The sequence below is a fragment of the Mesoplodon bidens genome (genome assembly GCF_964165515.1).
Source record: "Mesoplodon bidens genome assembly, chromosome: 7".
Classification (NCBI taxonomy): Eukaryota; Metazoa; Chordata; class Mammalia; order Artiodactyla; family Ziphiidae; genus Mesoplodon; species Mesoplodon bidens.
The window spans coordinates 39,480,114-39,503,130 of NC_138164.1; the positions used below are offsets into that span (position 1 = coordinate 39,480,114).

The window sequence follows — 23,017 nt, forward strand, 5'->3', positions numbered from 1 at the left end:
CATAAAAACATTGCATCAATTGTAGTACAAGTTTAGGAATTTTAATTTGGTATGTAAATATACTAACTTCTGTTGAAATTGCTATAGCTTAGGGTCAAAATTAATTTGAAGGTTATTACTGTTATTATTCTGGTTTTTATTAGCTGCTGTCTCAAGTTAATTATAAAGACAAAAATATCCCTGGCTTCGAGTTTCTGCACTATTAATGACATACCGAGATGTCTCTTGGGTATCAGTAAATGATATATTTTAGAGCATAACTTACTAAATGACTTGCCAGTTGGCAGACCACCTTTGACAATAAAATATATTTGATAGTCTACCTTTGCAAATTCATTGTACCACACAGATGTGATCTTGGTAATTGACATATGACTATTAAGCTTCAATCATTCTCCATAATATTCCTATTACCAATTATTAACAGAATAAAGGGGAGATAACAATTCTATAGTATTTATTCAGATTTTTATTTAAAGTCAGGTATAATCTGTATTTCTATAGTGCTTTTTTAATCTAACACCTCACTTAAGTAGAAGGAAGTGTTCTAGAGGTTTGTTATTAGCTTTTAAATGAAGTAATCTTTAACTATCTTTTATTTAAAAATACTAAAAAAAAGTTTCATGGTCTTTAATTAAATATAAATATTGGAATTGTCTATGAAACTTTTGAAATGGTCAATCACATAAAAACATAGGGATATCCTTTAAAGCAGGGGTCCCCAACCCCCTGGCTGTGTTAGGAACTGGGCCGCACAGCAGGAGGTGGGCAGCTGGCGAGCGAGTGAAGTTTCATCTGCTGCTCCCCATGGCTCGCCATCGCTCCCATTACAGCTTGAACCAACTATCCTCCCCCGCCCACCCTGTTGGTGGAAAAATTGTCTTCCACGAAACCAGTCCCTAGCTCCAAAACAGTTGGGGATCACTGCTTTAAAGCATATGAATTTCTAATATATTTATTTAGGTTATATATGCTGAACTTTTTTTTACATAATAGCTCATAGGTAACCTTCACTATTAAGTATTTTATGATGCTTAGAATCGGAAACAATACAGAAACTAACAAATTAAAATTGTTTTTTGTAAAATGTCAAGTGAGAAGAGAAGAATGTTAAATAATAAATATAGCATATTCACAACTTGGTTTTGAATATCACACACATAGAGAAAAAAGACCCAAAGAAAATTTAAAAATTATTTATCAATGGTTAACTCAAGAAATAAGAGAGTCAGGGTGACCTTTACTTCCTCCCGTTCTCATTCTGTATTTCCAAATTCATTGCAATACATATGTATTACTTTTAGAACCGTTTAAGAAGAAATGTCCCAGTTTGGATAATTTTTTTTTAGCATCTAAACATTGCCGAGTATTGTTAAAATGTTCAGTTTTTATGTAGCTTTCTGGAAGATCTAGCTGGCCATAAAAAACTGAATATATTAGCGGAGGGGGAGTTTTCCCTCATCTTGAAATAATAATGATAAATAATATTTTTAAAGCATTAAATAATTTTCAAAGCACTTTTATGTACATTTTCTCCTCAGACCATCCTAACTCTCTAGAGTTGGTAGAAAAAGGATTATACTCATTTTGCCCAGGGTGGGGGTTGGAGGGTGGGAATTGAAATTCATGAAGTTTAGCAAATTGCCCATTTAAGCCGTACACAGTTATTAAGTGGCAGGGCCAGAATTCTAACCTGTTTCATGCCATGGCCAATCTAGTGCTTTCCTCTATGCTCTAGGAACTGGACATATTTAAGACGTAAGCACAAAAATGGAAATAGGTCTGAATCTTGCTCTAGTTGCAAATTTGCCTATAGACCTCACTGGAGCCTGAACCAGGAAAATCTATTTGAATTTCTTTCTTCAACCCAAAGAAATGGCCATGTTAAATAATTCCTAGGTTTCATTTAAAAAAATCTATACTGTCTGTTTTTTCACCATATTCCAGTTTGTGTATCTTGTGTCTATCAACTTCTCCAAAGAACCATGCTTCCTACCTAAAGGATTGCATTGCTTAATAAGCAAACATTGACAATTCTGATGCTAACCTGAATTAAATAATATACCAATCATTTATGAGATCCGCCTTAGTATTTTTACACTCCTGAAATATCATCTCTATAACCTGCTTTTTAAAATAGTCTGACACCTACCAAGTACTCTTTCACTTCCTACAAGAAATCAAGAAAAAGAAAGCATTTGTGTTTTTAATTTTAGTGAAGGGTTCTTGATTTAAGACTTAGTCATTTAGTGTCATTTGAATTTCAAGTGTGCCTCAAGTACTTGAGGTTCTCTCTGTATGACTTCTCCAGAGTTTCCACATATATATATCATCATTAATTTCATCTTTCACTTGGGATTAGCACAAGAAAAGTTTTATTTACTACTATTTCTTAGTTTTCTTCATTTCAAATATTCAGTGCCTTGTCAAAAATAATATTATAGTCTTATACTGTTCATTGATAACAGATAATAACAAGAAATTGTGATTCTGGTTTTCAGTTAAAAAAACAAAACGAGAAACTAAAGAAATAATTACTATAACAATGTTTTTCTCCATTTAGCTAATCAGATATTCACATCAGTGAGTGTTAGATTTTGAGACTATGAATCCCAATACTAAATGTTTTATATATTCAGAGAAGTGAAAAATAATAATTATTATGCTTCCTCTGTGCTAAATACTATTTAAAAACCAGTTGGAATCCCCCCTCACAACAATCCGAAGAGGTAGGTACTGTTTGCACCTATTTTACAGCCAGACAAACTGAGGCACAGAATGATTAAATTATTCATGGTCACACAGCTAGTAAGGCACAGATACAGTATTTAAAATCAAGTCTGTTTTTGTGAGAGTCCACATTCCCAAGCCCTGTAATGAAAGCGTGTGATCCCTACTCTTTGCTATATACCCATTTCCTTGCTTTGTGGAAAGAAAGGGAGTGAGGGAAGAGGAGGGAAAGGGAGGGAGGGAAAGAGGAAAAGCAGGCGGAATGGAGGGAGGCAGGAGAATTGTCAAAATTCTGCCAGCTTGTTGATACTGTGTGTTATTTCTTATAATAAGGTTGAAATTAAGGACTTGTAGAGATTTACATAGAATAAATAATTTTAAATTTCCTTAAGGGAAGTCTCTGGTAATATTATCAGATGGTGACAGCAAGTGAATTTCTGTTTAATTCTATTCCTAATTAAAATGCTACAGCAGGCTCGTATTTGGAACAAACACAGCTCTGGTAATTCTCATAGTAATAATTCTACATTTTCTTAAATTTGTTATCATTTTTTTCACCCTCAACACTCTCAGCTTATTTAATTTTAGTACCTACTCTTTTTCAAAAGTCCATAAATTTTAGTTAGGCTTAAATCATAGGAAACTTGAAGAAAGTTTAGAGCTTGTAACAGAAGGAAACCACCCCCTTCCCACCCCGAGCCCAGCTCTGTCCATTTCTATCAGAGCTACTCCACCAAGAATGGAGGAATTATTCTAATTGGTCAGATTTAGGACACATTCTATTACATAGGGTGACTGTGTTTGTTTAGAGGTACACAGCAACAGTTGCACATTTCTTCTTGTCCGTTGCCTGGTCCTGTGAAAGCAGGTAAGTGGAGTGAAGATCCTCAAAACCTAGACCTCAGTCTCTTGTTTCTGTTCCATTCCGTTCCACCAGGGTGAGCTTAATCCAGCAGAAGAGTGAGCTCTTCTGTGTTTCGCCGGATGGTTCCATGCAGATGAGTCAAGTTCCATTTTGAGCCTGGAAAATCTTGCATGCTCTCTCATCAACTTCTTCCTTTTCTGAGTGTGTCCTCAGAAAATGGTACCATGCCCCCAGTAAGCCTTTACCACAGCTCTGACTCAGGGTTATTAGGAAGGAATTCCAAATCTCAGACATGTTCTGTATTTTAATCAACAGATAATTTGTACTTATAGTTAACATTTTCTCTGGATTATTCACGTGTTCTTATGCAGTTGGAACCTATTTCTGTCTTCACGTGCTTAAAGCTAGGATGAGTATGGATTTTAATCAAGATAATTTAGAAATTTTATGAAGTGTTTCTTATGTGGCAGGCACTGTTCTAGGTACTGGTGATAGAGTGTTAAACAGAGTGGTTACAATCCACACTCTAAGCAAGGGTACTTAACATGAAAATCCAAATAGGAAAGATGTACAGAAATCATACGCAAAAAACAAGAGTCAGTTTAATATGCATGGTTGGCATCTTGGGGATACAAGAAATCTAACACAAGGAGTTTTACAAGACTGATGATATTATAGTCACTTCAGTTGAACTTTGTTTTATTTAAAACAAGCACCTTTTTTTCAAACCAAGTAAAAAAATGGACAGTAATTGTGCAACTTTATAGCTCCTTATTTAGTAAAGAGAGGGTGCTTTGACTTGTGATATGAGGCAATTTCAGTATTTTGATAAACTAACCTTCAGCATTTTAGAAATTAAGCTTTTTCATTGATGGAAATTCTAATATTTGCCCATCAGTTTTTATTTCATGCCTCCGAAATTAGATTAAATTTTCCAATTTTAAGTGGAAAACTGGCATATTATCTGTTGACACTACAGTTCCAAGTTTTATCCTAAGAAAAGGTGGGTGAGAGGAATCCCCAGCTCAAAATCCTATCCAATTTTGAATTCTGAAAGTCTTTTTTTTGATTGATTAGTAGATGTTGGTATCACATTATTTGCAATGACAAAGGACATTGTCAAGTTGTTATTAGCATTCATTGCAGCATCGGCTTCTGAGAATGTAGTAGTTTTTTTGTTTTCTGTGGTTTTTTTTGCGGTACGCGAGCCTCTCACTGTTGTGGCCCCTCCCGTTGCGGAGCACAGGCTCCGGACGCGCAGGCCCAGCGGCCATGGCTCACGGGCCCAACCACTCGGCGGCACGTGGGATCCTCCCGTACCGGGGCACGAACCCGCGTCCCCTGCATCGACAGGCGGACTCTCAACCACTGTGCCACCAGGGAAGCCCTGTAGTAGTGTCTTTTAAACCACGTTTTCTCCTCTTGATCCATGACTCCAACTCTAAAAATATCTTGACTCATTCCTACATCATACATTCAAGAAATAATTACTGGGGCTTCCCTGGTGGCGCAGTGGTTGAGAATCTGCCTGCTAATGCAGGGGACACGGGTTCGAGCCCTGGTCTGGGAAGACCCCACGTGCCACGGAGCAACTGGGTCCGTGAGCCACAGCTACTGAGCCTGCGCGTCTGGAGCCTGTGCTCCGCAACAAGAGAGGCCGTGATAGTGAGAGGCCCGCGCATCGCGATGAAGAGTGGCCCCCGCTTGCCACAATTAGAGAAAGCCCTCCCACAGAAACGAAGACCCAACACAGCAAAAATAAATAAATTAATTAATAAAAAAAAAAAAGAAATAATTACTGATCGCATATACTATTCCACATACCAGGCTGGTCACTAGGGAGTCAAAATGACTAAGGCACAGGCTTGGCTGTCAAGGAGACCCCAATGTAGTGAACCTTTGCTTCTTTCTCTTCAAGTGGCATTGATCCTGTGTAATCAGAAGTCATAGGGAATTAAGTAGCATTCATATTGTAATTAAATGTAGATTGAGCCAGATGATTTTCCAAAATCAGGGTTAATCAGAGATAGGGCAAGAGTGTTCTTTGGGATTTTTCCTTGATGAGCATTGTTAACTATCCTTGAGATGCAATAATAGAAGTCAGTGAGTAATTTATCAATTTGGTTTCCTATGGGAACCAAGATGAAGGACGTTTTCTCCTTTAGTGATTGACTTTCTACAGAGATAGCAAAGGCACTTCAACTTTCCCAGACAAGCAATCACCAGTAAACAGCAGTGATGGTAGATGTGGGTTATTTACTACCATGGGGTTGAGAATATTAGTGAGCTGCATTTTGACCACTTGTCAAACATTTTGACATCTTGGAACAGAAAGTGTTATTTAAATATAAAAAGCATTTTCTGATGAATTGCTGTTAGTCATCCCTATGAGGAAATGACCTATTAAGTAATAGATGGGGAATAAGATTGATTTCTGCTAAAGAGTGCTTAAAGTAGCTACATGTTTCAATTTGTGGGGTTTTTTCAACCATTTGTGAGTTACCACAGTAAAAACCCCCTATAAAAAGCTCTCTGAATTTACTTTCCAGCATTCTTTCCTGGGCTTTCTCTCTCTTTCCCCCTCTCCCTCTCTCTCAGATCAGAAGGAGAGCAAGGGGTCTCAAGCTTTAGCGAGAGTCAGAAGGCTTGTCAAAACAATGATTTCCGTAGCCTCAGCTGGGAATTTGCATTTCTAACAAGTTTCTAGGAGAAACTTCTGCTGCTGTTAAATATTTGATGAACCACTGCTCAAGTAAAAGGAATGGGAATTTAGGAAGTAGAAAGATGGAGAGCTATGAAAAGCTGAAGTCAGCCTCTGATCTTCTTCACCAAGCTGCCCAAGCTATTGGGAAGATAATCACTACTGCCCCAGGGAAGCGTATTGAAAGTCACACCAATTAGAATGGGCATCATCAGAAAATCTACAAGCAACAAATGCTGGAGAGGGTGTGGAGAAAAGGGAATCCTCTTGCACTGTTGGTGGGAATGTAAGTTGATACAACCACTATGGAGAACAATATGGAGGTTCCTTAAAAAACTAAAAATAGAACTACCATAGGACCCAGCAATCCCACTACTGCTGGCACATACCCAGAGAAAACCATAATTCAAAAAGACACATGCACCCCAATGTTCATTGCAGCACTATTTACAATAGCCAGGTCATGGAAGCAACCTAAATGCCCATTGACAGACGAATGGATAAAAAAGACGTAGTACATATATAAAATGGAATGAACTTGGGTCATTTGTAGAGATGTGGATGGACCTAGAGACTGTCATACAGAGTGAAGTAAGTCAGAAAGAGAAAAACAAATATCGTAAATTAACACATATATGTAGAATCTAGAAAAATGGTACAGATGAACCAGTTTGCAAGGCAGAAATAGAGACATAGATGTAGAGAAAAAACGTATGGACACCACGGGGGGAAAGCGGGGCAAGGGTGGTGGTGGTGGGATGAATTGGGAGATTGGGATTGACATGTATACACTAATATGTATCAAATAGATAACTAATAAGAACTTGCTGTATAAATAAATAAATTTAATTTAATTTAAAAAATAATAATTGGCCTTCCTCTGAGTAAGTGATTGGCCGAGGGCATCATGTAGAATACTCTTGACTGTCCTACTCTTAAGCCCAGGTTTGCTGTGAATGAGCCATTTAACTTCTCTTTACCCCAGTCTTTCTCAGATTCAAAATAGTAATGGTAATTTCCCTTCCCTCTTGTTAAAAAACAAGACAAAACAAAAACTATGCAAATCCTGATGGTGCTTTTCCCTTGTGGAAAGTTCTTTGGATTTATCCATCTATTACTCTGATGTAGTAAAGAAGAAATTTAGCAAAATTTCTCTCTGTCCATAAAGATTTTAGGCTTTTAAGCTTAACTCTTTAGCAAAAACTACCAAATGCCTATTCTCCACTGCCTGGGCCTAGACATTTCCTTGATTCTGTCTAAGAGGTGGGGAGCCACAAGGGAACAAGTACTTAAAGAGACTCTAAAAAGCCCTATCTTTTCTGCACCCGCTTCGCCACCACCAGCTCTCCAGTTTATCCACTGCTCTTCTCACTCTTGCCACACCAGGAACACCAGTCTCTTAGTTTGTACTTTCAACACTCAACGTTCTCCCATCCAAAGGCCCTTGCATTTACGATTTCATCTTCTGGAAATGTTCTAGAAAAGTAATCCATACACATATAAATAGAATATGATACTAGAGGTTATGATAATAGATAGGATATGACTACCTTCAAGTCTCTGGTCAAATGTCACCACATCAGTGAGACCTTGATCATCCTATAAAAAACAGCTGTTGTGCATCCCCATGCAGGTGCACACATTAACCTACACATGCTCCCTTCCATCTCTGATATCGTTTTCTCCATATGTTTGTTCCCGTCTGCCAAACAATATATCAATATTTTGGTATTGGTTTATTTTCGGTCTCTTCCCTAGGTAGAATGCAAATTCTGTGCAGGTAGAGTCATGATTTTTTTCACTGCAGAACCTACAACAATCATTGGCACATAAGAGTCACTCAGTAAATATTTCTAGAGTGAAAAAAAGAAAGGTGATATATCCTGACCTTAGATTATCCACTGCAAATTTTGGTATCTTTTGCATTACTTGCTCAAATGATCTTATACTCCAGTCATACGTACCTATTGGCAGTTCTTTAGGACCACCATTGCTCTGTATGCCCTCGTGTCTTTTTAAAAATTTTATTTTATTTTTTAACATCTTTATTGGAGTATAATTGCTTTACAATGGTGTGTTAGTTTCTGCTTTATAACAAAGTGAATCAGCCATATATATACATATATCCCCATATCTCTTCCCTCTTGCGTCTCCCTCCCACCCTCCTTATCCCACTCCTCTAGGTGGTCACAGGACATATATACACTCACTACCAAATGTGAAATAGATAGCTAGTGGGAAGCAGCCGCATAGCACAGGGAGATCAGCTCTGTGGTTTGTGCCCTCTTGCTTTTTAAATCTTGCTGTAGCCTCTGCCTAGGCTGTTCATTTCTGAAACTTTTTTGTTGTCTTTCACACTTCTACATTTCCTTCAAAACACAAATCAGGTGTCCTGTTCTTCAAAAATATTTCGTGATAAACTTGTTCTTTCTCTGTGTCCTCCTTCCCACCCTGGCACCCTGTCCTGGCACTTATGTACTCATTATGTTATACTATTCTGTCCAGTTGAAACTCCTTCCAGCTTTACCAGAGACCACTTGAAAGCAGGGACTGCTTCTGACATCAAAAGCACAATGCGCCAATGCCTGGCATATGACAGCTACTCATAAATGATCAATAAATGAACAACAATCCACCTTATTCTTTTTCTTATCATAAGAAGCTACTCTTCCATGCTTTAAACTTCTAAAATTGCCCTGAGGGATATAATAGTAATGAGTGTTCCTGAAAATCAAGAGAATGGGCACTTATGATAAGTAGCTTGAAGGTCAGCCAAGTGAAAAGTGGAATAGCTCTCAAACAAGGAAGAGGAGTGAGGCATTCAAGCTCCTTTAGGAGTAGCAAGTAGCAGTGATGCTGGTGTTCACACTGCCATGAAGAAAACCACTGCCACGTGAAGCTCCTAACACAAGTAAATATGTAGTATCTCTGAGGTATGTGATAGTATGTGAGAGTAGATCATGACAGAACTCTTCAGCAACCTTGTTTCTGGATTTTACCTCCTCCAGCATCACTTGGTGTATGCTGAGGTAATGCTCAAATTTTACTAGGTAATTAGTCTAGGAATTATTCCTCTAGGGTAGAAAGATGCGATCTTACTCCAGTCGCGTTGCTATAACAAACTACCACCAACCGGGTAGATGATAACAACAGCAATTACTGCTCACAGTTCTGGAGGCTGGGAAGTCCAAGACTGAGGTGCTAGCTTGTTTGCCTTCTGGTGAGGACCTTCTTCCCGGTTCATAAGCTGACACCACCTCCCTGTGTCCTCACCTGGTAGAAAGGGCAGGGGATCTCTCTGGAGCCTCTTATAAGGCATTAATTTCATTCATGATGGTTCCACTGTTACGACTCAAGCACTTCCCAAAGGTCCACCTACTAATACTATCACATTGGGCATTAGGGTTTCAACATAGGAATTCAATGTATAAAACATTGAGACCATAGCAGATACTTGGGAGTCGAAGCTTGTTCTAAACTTTATAGCTGGGAAGACTCTGTGAAGCTAGTATGTGTGGCTGAGTCATGCATGTTTGAAGATGATAAAAGACCCATCCCAGCAGAAAAATCCTACACACAACTGAGAAACCACTGGGCATTGTGAATGAGTGTATGCCTTGGCAGAAAGATGTTACAGCTGTTCCTCCTCACATCTGTGAGTGAATTATGCATGATATTGCAAGAGGACTTTTTAAATATGAGCAATTTGGAGCAAAAATGACAGAAAAGAGAAGTGCAAAGAAACAAGGTGAGTGAGTATTGAAAGGCAGAAGTGGTATATCGGTAGGCCTGGAAATCAACTGTCAGTAATTTAAATTGATTAAATGTAGCATCGAAAATGTACAAGAAAAGGTTGAGGGGATCAAATTAACAGGCAAAAGAAACAATTTTCTCAACAGTAACATTTTTGCTGTATCAAAGTGAAAGCAATCAGTAAGAGATTGAGAAAATGAGTATATTTTCTCATTCCTTTGTCATGTGACAAAGGAATAAAATAATTCCTTTGTCACATGACTAGATCTAAGGTGAAAATTAGAACTTTATCTCAATATAAGGAGGCAGTCATTCTTAGGAAATAACATTTAAATTGAACAAGTAAAAGGAAATCAGAGGCATGAACCAAGAGATAAGAACTTGTCTCACTTAATGGGGCCCAACTGTCGAACAATAATCAGTATCGAGGCTGCAGAGAACAAAGTTTTACTTGGGGTCTTGATAATTGCAATCCTGGAGACACAGATTCAGGTAAAACCCAGAGATGCTCTGTGGAAGAGAAGGAGTCAGGGACTTATAAAGATAAAAGGTACAAGGTTGTTAAAGCTGTCTGTCAGGGATTATGATTGACTGTGACGCAGGAAAGGACATATTTGTCCTTAAGGGATTCTCTGTCACAAGTTATTTTAGGGTAAGAGTCCGGTAAGTATCTTGAGTTTCTGGAACGTGGACAGATGCTCTGGATGCCTGTGTCAAAGCAATAGGTAGTCAAAGTTCAGATTCCATCTCGGCTGAGATGTGCCTAAGTCACACTTCCTCAGTGGCTTCCTCAGAGGCTCCATGTGAGAGAGCTCTCCCTACCAGTAATGACTCCATTTCTATTTTCCTTTCACACAACTTACCTTCACTCCTCAGATGTGTTGGGAACTGATAAGCATATTCTCACTTGTTGTCGCTCACTTGCATTAAAGTGGACCATAGCCAACATGAATAACTGATTATTGAGTTTTGTTGTATTTTTCTCAAATTCAGAGTTATTTATTTTAAAGCATCAGTAAGCAAACTATGGCCTAAAGGTGCAATCTATTCTTGAGCTAAGAACGGTTATTACATTTTGAAAAGGTTGTAAGAAAAGAACAAGAAAAAAGGAAAAAAAGAAAGAATATGTGTTACAGACCTATGTAGCTCATAAAGACAAAAATATTTATTACCTGGAGGGCTTAAATTTAAGGGGATAAAGTTGATATTCACATTCATTATATATATATGTGAATATAATAAATATATTATGAATAACAACTGAATATAATAAATGTATATAATGAATGCGAAGGTTTATATATACACAGTTAAGTATAAGAGAACAATTTTGTCTTACACATTGTAGGATTTCATGCCCTAAAGGGTGGATTTCTCGATAAGAGAAAGAGAAGATATATATTTACCAGTTCATAGTTTATTGAGGACAAGAAGGAAGAGGATTGAGGCAAGTTCACTTCATTTTTGCAATGACAACATTACAGAGGAAAATGAAGTAAAAAATGTGAAACAGAAGCCTGATTGTGGAAGATGCATGAAGGGAATGAATAAGGCAATGAAAGGGGATAAACTACTTTGAGAGCTCTGATGCCAGGAGGAAAGTGGCAAGTAGTCATGTATGTCCCTGCAGGTATTTGTAGGTTGTCTTCCACTCTGAGATTTCTCTGCTGCTGACCCTCCCCTAAACAAGTGTCAGAGAGGATTGGAGCTCTGTCTTCACAGCGCTTGCTGACTTTTCAAGAGAAACATTGTACAGATAGACCCACAGACATACTGAAATAGATATCCACAGCTCTGCTGGATGTGTAGTATTTAGCTTCTTCAGTCTGTGTGTGAAACACTTCTAACCTGTTTCCCCTACTCCAGTGCCCACAGGGCCACCAGTTTTCAACCTGTTTTCTCTGTCCTGTTAAACACACCTCTTTTTCTAGCAGCTGAATAGGAAGGAGGACCCCCGTTTCAGTTGTTATCTTCCTCGAAACTGTTCATTCTAAACGAATTCTCACATTTCCCTTCAGAATCTATCTACCATCTCCCTCTATGTCCAAACTCCTCCTGATAGACAAATTTATTGAGCGCTTAAATGTATACCAATTACCGTTTGTCAGTGGCATTTAACCCTCACAAATATTATCCACATTACACAGTTAAATACTGAGACTTAGAGAAAGTTAGAAACTTGCCAAAAGTTGCAAACTTAACAAGTGACATGTCTAGGATTCAGGCACAAAAGACTTGAGCCCAGAGGCCATGCTCTTAACCGTGAAGTTAAACCCTCTAGGAAGAAGTTAACACCTGTTCAAGGGAAATGGAGGGTCCATACTAGCTCCCTTATTTATACCAGCCGCCAGAGGGGAAAGTTTAACAGAAAAGTGCTCCCATTTAATTTTTCTATTTCTTTAACCACTGAATTAAACAATAACACATCCTCCTTAAATGTGATCTCTCTTTGATTCAAGCTTTCTGATTATTTCAGAAACTTCAGTGAATAGTTTATATCTTCATAATTTTTTTTCTTTAATTTCAGAGCTTTGTGAGAAGGATAATGCTATTTTCTTTTAAGAGATTAGATAATTTTGTAATTTTCTATGCTAAAAAGTATACTTACAGTATATATAAAATTCGATGTATTTAACGTGTACTTTTGTTAAAGCATTGTAAAATAACAACTGAATTGTACTCAAATAAATACATCGTTTTCCTCAACATTGACTTACTGTGCACTATAGTTCATATTTTTTTCTGATTAGTTCAGAATTATCAAATTAGAGAATCATCATTTTGAGACTGGTTTTTACTAACTCTAACTTCCATGTTCCTAATGAATAAACTAAGCTTTATTTATCCTTAATATTTTCTGACCTCTTCACTTCAATTGAAATCTGGATTGTTTCAAATGATTCCCCTACCATCTCCACCACAAATTTACCTTTCTCTTTCTCTAGTATAAGAAGAGCCAGACTGCTTCTTACATTTATGCCACTTTCTGATTATTATTCTATGATCTCTGCATTCCCCTAATTTTAACTTACTGTTAGGAAGTAAAGTTGGCCCTCTCTCTATGCAAACCACTCCTGTATCCTCCAGAACCAGTGCCCACTTCTACTTTCCTGAACGAGGTCAACTACAGTTCACCAAGCTTACCATTTTTAAATTTTAATTAATTAAGTAAAATAAATTAATTTTATTGAAGTATAGTTGATTTACAGTGTGTTCGTTTTAGGTGTACAGCAAAGTGATTCAGTTATACATATACATATATCTATTCTTTTTCAGATTCTTTGCTCATATAGGTTCTCATAGACCAAGCTTACCAATTTTATAGTTTCATTGCCTGCCTGCATCTATGCCATGACCTCATTTCTCATTCACGTCTCAAAATTACACTTTCAGAACTCTACTGCAACAACGATCAGTGGTCTAATGAACTTGTATAAGATGACCAGAAGTTGAAGTGTTGTAAGCATGACTCATATAAAAGTCCAACTGCTGTCTGTTCTGCAAGTGAATATATGTTTAATACTAAAAGTTTCACCATGGCAGTGTGAGTCTTTCCAAAATGTATTACATTCCTATTATATGCCAAGCACTGGCTTACTCTTTGATTTCATTTTTCCCCCAATTTTGTTTTCCAAACACAGAATGACAACTTGGTGAAAAAAACCCTGCGGCATATACCAAATACCAAGATGTGCATCCTCTGCCCATCCTCATTTCTGTATTCCCACTCATCCCATCGTAATTAGATTCTGCCACTTTTCTCCTGAGCCCTATAATAGTCTCATATCTACTCACTTCCCATCTCTTCCCCGTCTTTTAATCTCAAATGCAGTTCATACATACAGAACGTCACCTGAATGATGTTCATAACTGATGGCTGCTTGCTTTCTTAAGAATGCTTAAAAGATGCAGTGTTGGAAGAGAAAGCTGTCACCACCTGCTGACTTGTGCCCAAAGTCTCCGAGGCTGAAACTTCTGCTTTCATAAATGGGGAGGCCCAGCACAGAAGTGAAATGAAGAAGTGCCATAAAAGAACTTATGAGCCTTTTAAAGACTTCCCAGGAGATATACACACACATGTACATGTACACAAGATGTTCAGTGTGATTTCAGAGAAATTCTCAGAGACCTCATATGTCTCGAACACTGGGTAAGACCTCTGCTTCCAGATGTTCTAAAATTTACTCTTGAATAATGCAACCCAGAGAGCGGTGTACTTGGACCAAATTACTTATATCCCTTATAGTATTATTTCTGGCAAATTACCCCATCTGCTTTTGGCTTGCATAACAGACAATTGCAAGAATTTCTTTTCTATCTATTGGTAGAGGTCCTCTTCCATCACATCCTTTATACAAAGACTATATAAATGCACATAATGTCTTACATATTATTTCATAGGTTTAAGAGATACTTGGTGTCCAATGTAGAATAACATGGACTATGGGCTAACAATGTTGTCTAAAGAATAAAGTAGTTCTTTGTAAACTAGACTGTTTATATATTTCATACACACTCTGTTTCCCAGTTATTCTCTCTTATCACTTAATAAATTCTTTTGATGTCTTTTCTATATCATTTGTACTAAAGTGAAACAAAGCGAGATGTTTTTGATTGCTCCATACCTGGACAAAAGTGTTAGAATGGAAGCCTAGAGGCTGCTATGGTGGTAGCAGTCATAATGAAAATGAGAGAACCCCTAAATGGATGTGGTTTTCCTGCTTCAATTACCTGGAGATTGTTTTCCAGTGCTGACACCAGGATGTTCTGAATTTTGCTTTAGTGAAAGGAATTTGTGTTTCCTCTACAGTTTTAATTATAATTTTGTTTCCTCTAAAATTGCTATGTAATTTCATTGACCATTGAGTTAATACAAAGTGAACTCCTTGGCCTGGCCCTCCAGGCACTCCAACTGTTCTAACCTATCCCTGCTGCTCCATCACCTCCCCTTCTCCTACACATGGGCCTGTGCTGCCATCAAACTGCACAAACCTCTCTTCTCTCAAGTGCTGGGGAGTTTTCTAATCTCTGTCACTTTTCATTCTGCTGATTATGTCAGGAATTGGATTTTCTTAGATGTGATGCATATTAAATCTACTTTACATGTATAACATGTTTATATAGTTAATAAATTTGACAAAAAATTATTAAGTGATACCTAATGATGACTACGTTACAAAATCATATATATATATGCCTTTTCATATATATCCATGTCTTTCAACACTAACCTCACCCTCTACATTCTCATAATACTTAAAATATGCTTGCCTTATGTTTTCCAGGCCATTGCATGTGGTGCTCTCTTTGCCTGGAGTTCTCTCCTTCCTCCGTTCTTCTACTTGCCACCACTTCCCCATGTAATGACCCGATTTGGAGAAGACTTGTTTCTGCCCCTCTTATGGGTTCCCTTAGTACCCTATTCTAAGTTCTATTAATTCAGACTGCATTGTAACTCCCTGTTCATTGTCTTCATCATTGTGTCCCCAATGCGTATACAGCACCTAAGGTTTGGAAAGTACTCAAATAAATGAAAGTTGGTGACATTGAAATACATGTATAACTGGTTTAGAAGAGTTAAATGATCATTGTTATTGAAAGTCATAAAGATACTTACGCCTTTGACCCAGTAATCCAGGAGTCAAAAATTCACATGCTTTCAGGGTCAAGCAAGTAATCTAAATGTGCCATGTTGGCCTGGGGGGGAAGGCAATAGGAATACAGGTTACTGTACTTGCCTCACCTAAACACATTCAGATTTACACTTTTATAAATACTGTCGATACAAGCCAAACAACCATAACCCCTGTCTCATTCAAAGAAACAATTCTATAGAGGAAAAAAATATTCATAATAATGTTATTTGTGAATCTATCTGTAATAAGGAAAAAATGAAGACAAATGGCTAGTAATAGGAATCTGATTAAATTAAATATAGATTGTATCCATTAAATATCATATATTCTTTAACATTAAAATAATCCCCCAGGGCTTCCCTGGTGGCGCAGTGGTTGAGAGTCCGCCTGCCGATGCAGGGGACATGGGTTCGTGCCCCGGTCCGGGAAGATCCCACATGCCATGGAGCGGCTGGGCCTGTGAGCCATGGCCGCTGAGCCTGTGCATCCGGAGCCTGTGCTCCACAACGGGAGAGGCCACAACACGGAGAGGCCCGCGTACTGAAATAAATAAATAAATAAATAAAATAATCCCCCAATTGTAATATATGAAAAATGCTTTAGTTATTGGAAATAGTGAAGGAATAACACAAAACCCTGTGTTTGCTGTAATTGCAACCATGTAAAAATGTACATCCTTGTTTAAAAAAAAGGATTAATCAAAATGAAGATAACTATGTTAAGGTGCTCAAAATAGAAATGATTTTTGTAAAGTGCAGCATTTAATAATGCCGTCATTTTTCCAATCCCAGTCTCTGGAGAAAACTTTGGCAATATCTCTTGGAGACTTAGAAGATGATACCTAGCAAGCAGAACCAGGTTACTTTGGGTAAAAGCTGAAGAATATGAATTGTGGGCTGAGCTACAAATAACATTGTCATAGCAACCTCCAAAGATTTCATAGAAAAGGCATGACTTGGATTTCTCTTTTTTTTTTTTTTAAGGAAAATGACTAACAAGATCCCTTTTGAAACAGTTCTGATACAGTGAGGGATAAGATACAATAAGTTTGATAAAGAGTTTTGTTGAGAACTTGGGATAAACTGGCATAACCTTGAGATCAGAAGTGAGACTCCCGGTGGGCGGTGCGACAGTCGCTGGAGGGCAGCGGAGGCGGGTTCGTGTTTCCCGGGCCGAACCGGGCTCTGGGGGGCGCGGGGCCTGGCCCGGGAGCGCGGCCTGTCCTGTCCTCGCCATGAGGGCGCAGCAGGCGCCAGTGTCCGGGAAGGTTTTCATTCAGCGAGACTACAGCAGTGGCACCCGCTGCCAGTTCCAGACCAAGTTCCCCGCGGAGCTGGAGAACCGGATTGATAGGCAACAATTTGAAGAAACAGTTCGAACTCTGAATAACCTTTATGCCGAAGCAGAGAAGCTCGGGGGCCAGTCCTATCTTGAAGGCTGCCTGGCTTGTCTCACAGCGTACACCATCTTCTTGTGCATGGAAACTCACTACGAGAAGGTTCTGAAGAAAGTCTCCAAATACATTCAAGAGCAGAATGAGAAGATCTATGCTCCCCAAGGCCTCCTCCTGACAGATCCCATCGAGAGAGGACTTCGAGTTATTGAAATTACTATTTATGAAGACAGAGGCATGAGCAGTGGAAGATAAACCGTAGGATTAAAGGCCCACCTCCAGCTGGGACCCTCATCTGTCCACCGGCTGACCGCAGAGTGTCCCCCACCTCCTCTCCAGAGCATCATTCCTTCGTATCTGCTGCCAGAGCCACGGTGCCATTCACTCCAAGGACTGACTTTGTAAAATTCCACACCTGGAGTGACCTCTAGTCGCTCAGCATCCACTTTGTGTCTCCAAATTGTGTAGGACTCTGTAATCTTTTGATTAGTTTTTGAGAAAACGCAATGAAGCATTTCACTTTTTTTATTCAAAGCCATTAATAAAATATGCAGTTGGACAGCCCAAAAAAAAAAAAAAAAAAAAAAAAAGAAGTGAGACTCCCTAGTGTAGCCTTAGCACATTATTTTGTGTGTGTGTATTGATTAGTTTTCAGTGACGTAACACTTATGTGATGCCAATCTGCCTTCCATGCAGATAACATTTACTTAATAATAAAATATTAAGAACAATATAATAATTCTATAATGATAATAATGGTTATTATAAGTAAAAAAGTTCAATTCTCCTTGTTAAGGGCCATTTAATATATTTCTCTGATTCTTTATAATGAAGGCTTGATTATCTGTTCTCAGGGTTCTTCTGTGATACTATATATAACCTCCTGGAAACAGGACTGTGGAAATACTGATAGTATCAACGGAAATCATTGTAACTTCTTCCTTGGAAAGGGCGTATTCCATCAGTCTCATTGCCTCATTTGTTAAGCTGAATCGCCATCCTCAGTGAGAGATCATTTCAGTGTCCAAACTTCCTGCAAGGATTTATGTATTAACCCCATTCTGTTTGAGTTTAGACCAGGGGTGTCCCTTAGGTTATTTTATGAACCCAGGTTTCCTGTAGTTTGCAAAAGCTGGCCCAGCCCACTGGCAGAAAATCTGCTTCTGATAGCATAGTCCTGTGGTAACAACTTTGGTATCTTGCACAGATAAGCAGCCTTGATATAGGTCCATGTGGTTAAGGAGGAAGACATTGTCAGTAATTACTTTTACGGGGGATATTCTAGTTAGCAATTTTTTTCCAGTTCGAGGTAAACATGTAAGTCTGGGCTTATCATAAATAGCAATATATCCAAAGTATCATTCTCAGACTACACACAAATTTTTGACTCCAGCTTTCTGTGTAACGTTAGAGAAACAAACAAACAGAAAAGCATAGTCAGATCACCTGTTACCTCAAAATAAGGAGCTGGGTGGCAGCATCGGGAAGCATAATGAGTGAAGCCAGAATTAACGAGCAGCAGGGCGGAGGGAGAAACCCCTGCAGTTCCGGCCTGAGCATTGAAACTGGTACCGGATTGCCCTGACAAGTACGACCTGTTCGCTCAGTTCTTGAAACAATCAAATATGTACCGTAAATATCATGGTTCTGCTAACACCTTTTGTGTGTTTTCTGAAGCCACTGGTAGAACTAACCTTTCTAACCACCTGCTGAGAACAGAAGTCACGTTATAAGTCAAGTGGAACTTTGAGTTCTATTTCCATTTCTAAACATTTGACCACAAAATTAAACCTCAGATTCTTAAAGAAGAATTCAGTCTTCTGGGTAAGTGGGTTAAAAGGTGTTTGAGGAGATTACTGTCTCGTTAGCCATCCAACTAATCATCACTCATGCTGAAGTTTTGAATCAGAAAAAAAAAAGAGTTGAACCAATATTTGTTAAATTTTGCACACAAATAGCCCTAGGGAGCACAGAAGGGAAGAGTTTTTCCATTGAAAAAATGTATGACTTTTCTGAATAAATTAATATGTATCTTAATCATGTATGTTTCTAATGCGGTAAAGATTAATTTAACAGAATCATTCTGTAAGACCCCTACTGCTTTGAATCCTATGAAAACTTGTTGCTAATTTGAGGCTCTCAAATTTAAAGTCATAAGATAAGTTGAGCAATCAATAACCTTGAAATTTAGGAAAGTGACTGACATGGACTAGCCAGAACGTTTTTTACAGTAATTTGATATATAACTCTGCCCTAATCACTCTTAAAAATCAGCTAGACAGTAAAAAGTTCTCTACCTTCAAACCTCTTGATGAAGTTTTGCAGATTAATCTGAATGGGTTTAAAATTTGCTGAAAGGATGGAGAGCATCTAAATTTAGTTTTTCTGGATAGCCACATGCAAAAGAATGAGACTAGACCACTATCTTATACCATACATAGATATCAACTCAAAATGGATTAGAGACTCCAATGTAAGATCTGAAACAATAAAACTCCTAGAAGCAAACTTAGGCAGTATTCGCTTTGACTTTGGTTTTAGCAATATCTTTCTGCATATGCCTCCTCAGGCAAGGAGACAAAAGTGTAACTAAACAAATGGGACTATTATCGAACTAAAAAGCTTCTGTACAACAAAGGAAACATCAACAAAATGAAGACCTACCAAATGAGAGAAGATATTTGCAAATCATGTATCTAATATCCAAAATAGATAAAGAATTCATGCAACTCAACAACAAAAAAGCTAACAATCCAATTAAAAAATGAGCAGAGAAACTGAATAGATATTTTTCCAAAGAAGGTATATAGATGGCCAACAAGCATGTGAAAAATGTTCAACATCACTAATTATCAGGGAAATGTAAATCAAAACCACAGGGAGATATCACTTCACACCCATTGGAATGGCTATTATCAAAAAGACAAGAAATAAGTGCTGGAGAGGAAGTGAAGAAAAGGGAACCCGTGTGCACTTTTGGTGGGAATGTAAATTAGTGCAGCCACTATGGTAAATCACATGGAGATTCCTCCAAAAATTAAGAATAGAACTATCATGTGATGTAGCTATTCCACTTGTGGGTGTTTATCCAAGGAATACAAAAACACTAATCTGAAAAGATATATGCACCCCTGTGTTCATCACAGCATTATTTAGAATAGACAAGATATGGAGACAACCTAAGTGTCCACTGATGGATGAATGGATAAAGAAGATACACACACACTTACAATGGAATAATAGCCCTAAAAAGATGAAATCTTGGCATTTGGGACAACATGGATGGACCATGTGGGTATTACGTTAAGTGAAATAAACCAGATGGAGAAAGACCAATACCATATGATTTAACTCATATGTGGCATATAAAAACAAGCAAAACAAAATGAATGAAGAAACCAAACTGAAACAAGTAGATACAGAGAACAGAGTAGTGGTTAGCAGAGGAGAAGGGGGTGGAGGGAGGGCAAGATGGGTAAAGGGGGTCAACAGTATGATGACAGTTGACAACCTTTTGGTGGTGAGCACACTGTAGTTTATATAAATGTCAAAATATAATATTATACCCATGAACCTTATGTGTTATAAACCTATGAAAATATAAATAAATAAAAATTTAATAAATAAATTTACTTTCATTAACTTATGAAACAGCAACATACTTTGCCCAATTTACTTAGCTTCAGAATTTTCATTTGTACAGTTTGAACCAGAAGAAGTACCTTTATTGGTTTATTTTTTTTCTAAAATTCTAAGACTAAATTGTTATTACAATGTCTTCAAAAAATTATTAATAGAATGCTTTCATAATTATCTCACGTAAATATTTAGGTAAATAGCTATGTAATAGCTGAATTTTCTCAAACTGTTAAAATATTATTTCTAAAGGTATATTTCAGGTTAAGAAGGATTAAGCTGCAGAGATATAACGTTTAATGATATTTCTCAAGTGATAAGAACTTACTATCAGAAGCAGGTAATATATTAGTACCCTCATTATGAAGTTCAGATTCTCCAGCAGAAAATGCTCAGGGCATATGTGAGTGATGATAATTTTTTTTCTATGCCTATATTCCTATAGCATTTCTTATCATGATGTCATTGTGTAACTGCATTTAAAGTGGGCTCTTAGGGACTTCCCTGGTGACGCAGTGGTTAAGAATCCACCTGTCAATGCAGGGGACACAGGTTCGAGCCCTGGTCCGGGAGGATCCCACATGCCGTGGAGCAACTAAGCCCATGCGCCACAACTACTGATGCCCACGTGCCTAGAGCCCGTGCTCTGCAACAAGAGAAGGCACCGCAATGAGAAGCCCGCGCACCGCAACGAAGAGTAGCCCCCACTCCCCGCAACTAGAGAAAGTCCACGTGCAGCAACGAAGATCCAACACAGCCAAAAATAAATAAATTTAAAAAAAGATGATTCTTTAATAAATCAATCAATCAATAAATAAAGTGTGCTCTTAAGCATTTGCCAATTAAAGAAACTCAACATAAAGACCCAAAGACCCCATCTGAGTTTGCTAAGTGATGCAGTGTTAATAAAACTGTGGCTCATTGGAATCTAGTGTGTTACAGGATATTTTGCACACTTAGCTCTTCAACTGATTTGGTTTGGATTCTAGTCAAATTACTTGGTACCTTGGTTAAGTGGGCTTGTGAAAAATACTGATGTATACAACCAGTTCCTATGGAGCTAATAGCTATGTGTTTGCTAAGTATTTTGTGAGAAGAAAAGATCAGAGAGCAAAGAAAGCTGGATTTCCTTAAAAGCACTGAACTAACTGTAACATGTATGTAAAGACTGGGTAATTATTGGGCAGAAAGAGGCCTGCCAGTAAAAGCCAACTATATGCAGCTCCCTTCTTTTGCTGAAAATCTGTCCTAGTTTCATGTTAAATTATATATTAAAAGAATACTACATTTTTCTATAATGATGTTTTTATAATATAGAGGGTATGTTTCTGACCAAAGACTCTACATCCACAATATATGATAAAAGCAAAGGTATAATGATAAAATATCATACTCAACTCATTTAAGTAGTAAAGTATATTCTAAACCTCATAATGGACAAATATAGTCACTGTGAGGTGGTTCTATAAGTCTCTAATATATTTTAAAAAGGTATATATCATATTCAAACGAATTTCTACTATATCTTAAATTATAACTATATAAAATGAACACATTAACTTTAATGACCACTTATTTACACTAATATAAGTCTGTTCCCCAACAAGAAAGATGTACATATGTATATGGGTGTTTGTATGAGTTAGGTAACTGGCATCTTTTAAAAAACCTGTTCAAGAAAGTTTGAAGTAATGAATTTTCATGTAGCATGAGGAGGTAATCAAAATCATTCTCCCATATTTCCTTAATTCTAAGGTACCATATGTTGTATATGTCCTTAAGTTAGGGAAACTTTTTTTGGAAATAAAAAGCAAGTACACCAAATGTGCACATTAGAAGGAAAATTCTGGTTTTATAAATTTTATAATGAAAAAAGAAAATGGAATACATATTTTTATTTACCTTAGAATTAAATTTGAATTTAAGCTTAATTTCTACAGTAACCTTTAGAAATTTTTATTATGCAGTCTTTCTTGATGATAATTTGTAATTTGCTATGATTGATTTAGAATTTCCAAATTTCCATCCATTTTTAGAATTCAAAATTTTGGCTAAAACCATCAATTATTTGAAATCCTCTCTCAATCTAGACTGTGCCTGAGGCCAGTACCTGAGCTGATCCTCTAGAGAGCTTCATGGAGAGTATAATAAGGGGAGCCCTTGTTGAGTAATTTATACTTGATTAACATCATCACGAATTGCTCCCAACTTTATTCATGATTCTGAACACTTGAGATAATTGAAATACCAAAAGAATGAGTATAAAGCTATTAGGACGAGTGGATACTTGAGCCTGCTCAGAG

At 37.6% G+C, this 23,017-nt stretch overlaps 3 protein-coding genes and 1 pseudogene across 16 annotated transcripts in view; all 4 read left to right on the forward strand.

Moving 5' to 3' along the window:
* LOC308620767 (centrosomal protein of 78 kDa-like) overlaps positions 1-23,017 on the forward strand; it is a 418,103-nt pseudogene that overhangs the window by 190,464 nt on the left and 204,622 nt on the right. The window lies entirely within an intron of this gene.
* LOC308620072 (forkhead-associated domain-containing protein 1-like) overlaps positions 1-23,017 on the forward strand; it is a gene marked incomplete at its 3' end in the record, with an annotated part of 254,740 nt that overhangs the window by 92,480 nt on the left and 139,243 nt on the right. The window lies entirely within an intron of this gene.
* LOC308621095 (forkhead-associated domain-containing protein 1-like) overlaps positions 1-23,017 on the forward strand; it is a 60,624-nt gene that overhangs the window by 19,361 nt on the left and 18,246 nt on the right. For 3 of the 13 annotated variants that reach the window (XR_014016382.1, XR_014016385.1, XR_014016389.1), the window contains one exon: positions 15,335-15,612. The exons of 2 other annotated variants lie outside the window; for them this stretch is intronic. The gene's annotated coding sequence lies outside the window, so the exon portion shown is untranslated. 8 more of the 13 variants (XR_014016386.1, XR_014016391.1, XR_014016393.1 and 5 more) reach the window with 7 other exon arrangements.
* On the forward strand, positions 16,350-17,627 carry LOC308620910 (golgin subfamily A member 7). Its single transcript, XM_081240804.1, has 2 exons — positions 16,350-16,841; positions 16,898-17,627. The coding sequence occupies exon 2, from the start codon at positions 16,920-16,922 to the stop codon at positions 17,331-17,333; it is 414 nt and encodes a 137-aa protein (XP_081096930.1). The 5' UTR covers positions 16,350-16,841; positions 16,898-16,919; the 3' UTR covers positions 17,334-17,627.

Excerpts from the sequence above, each read along its gene's own strand:
- LOC308620910 (XM_081240804.1), top strand. The coding sequence starts at position 16,920 with ATGAGGGCGCAGCAGGCGCCAGTGTCCGGGAAGGTTTTCATTCAGCGA.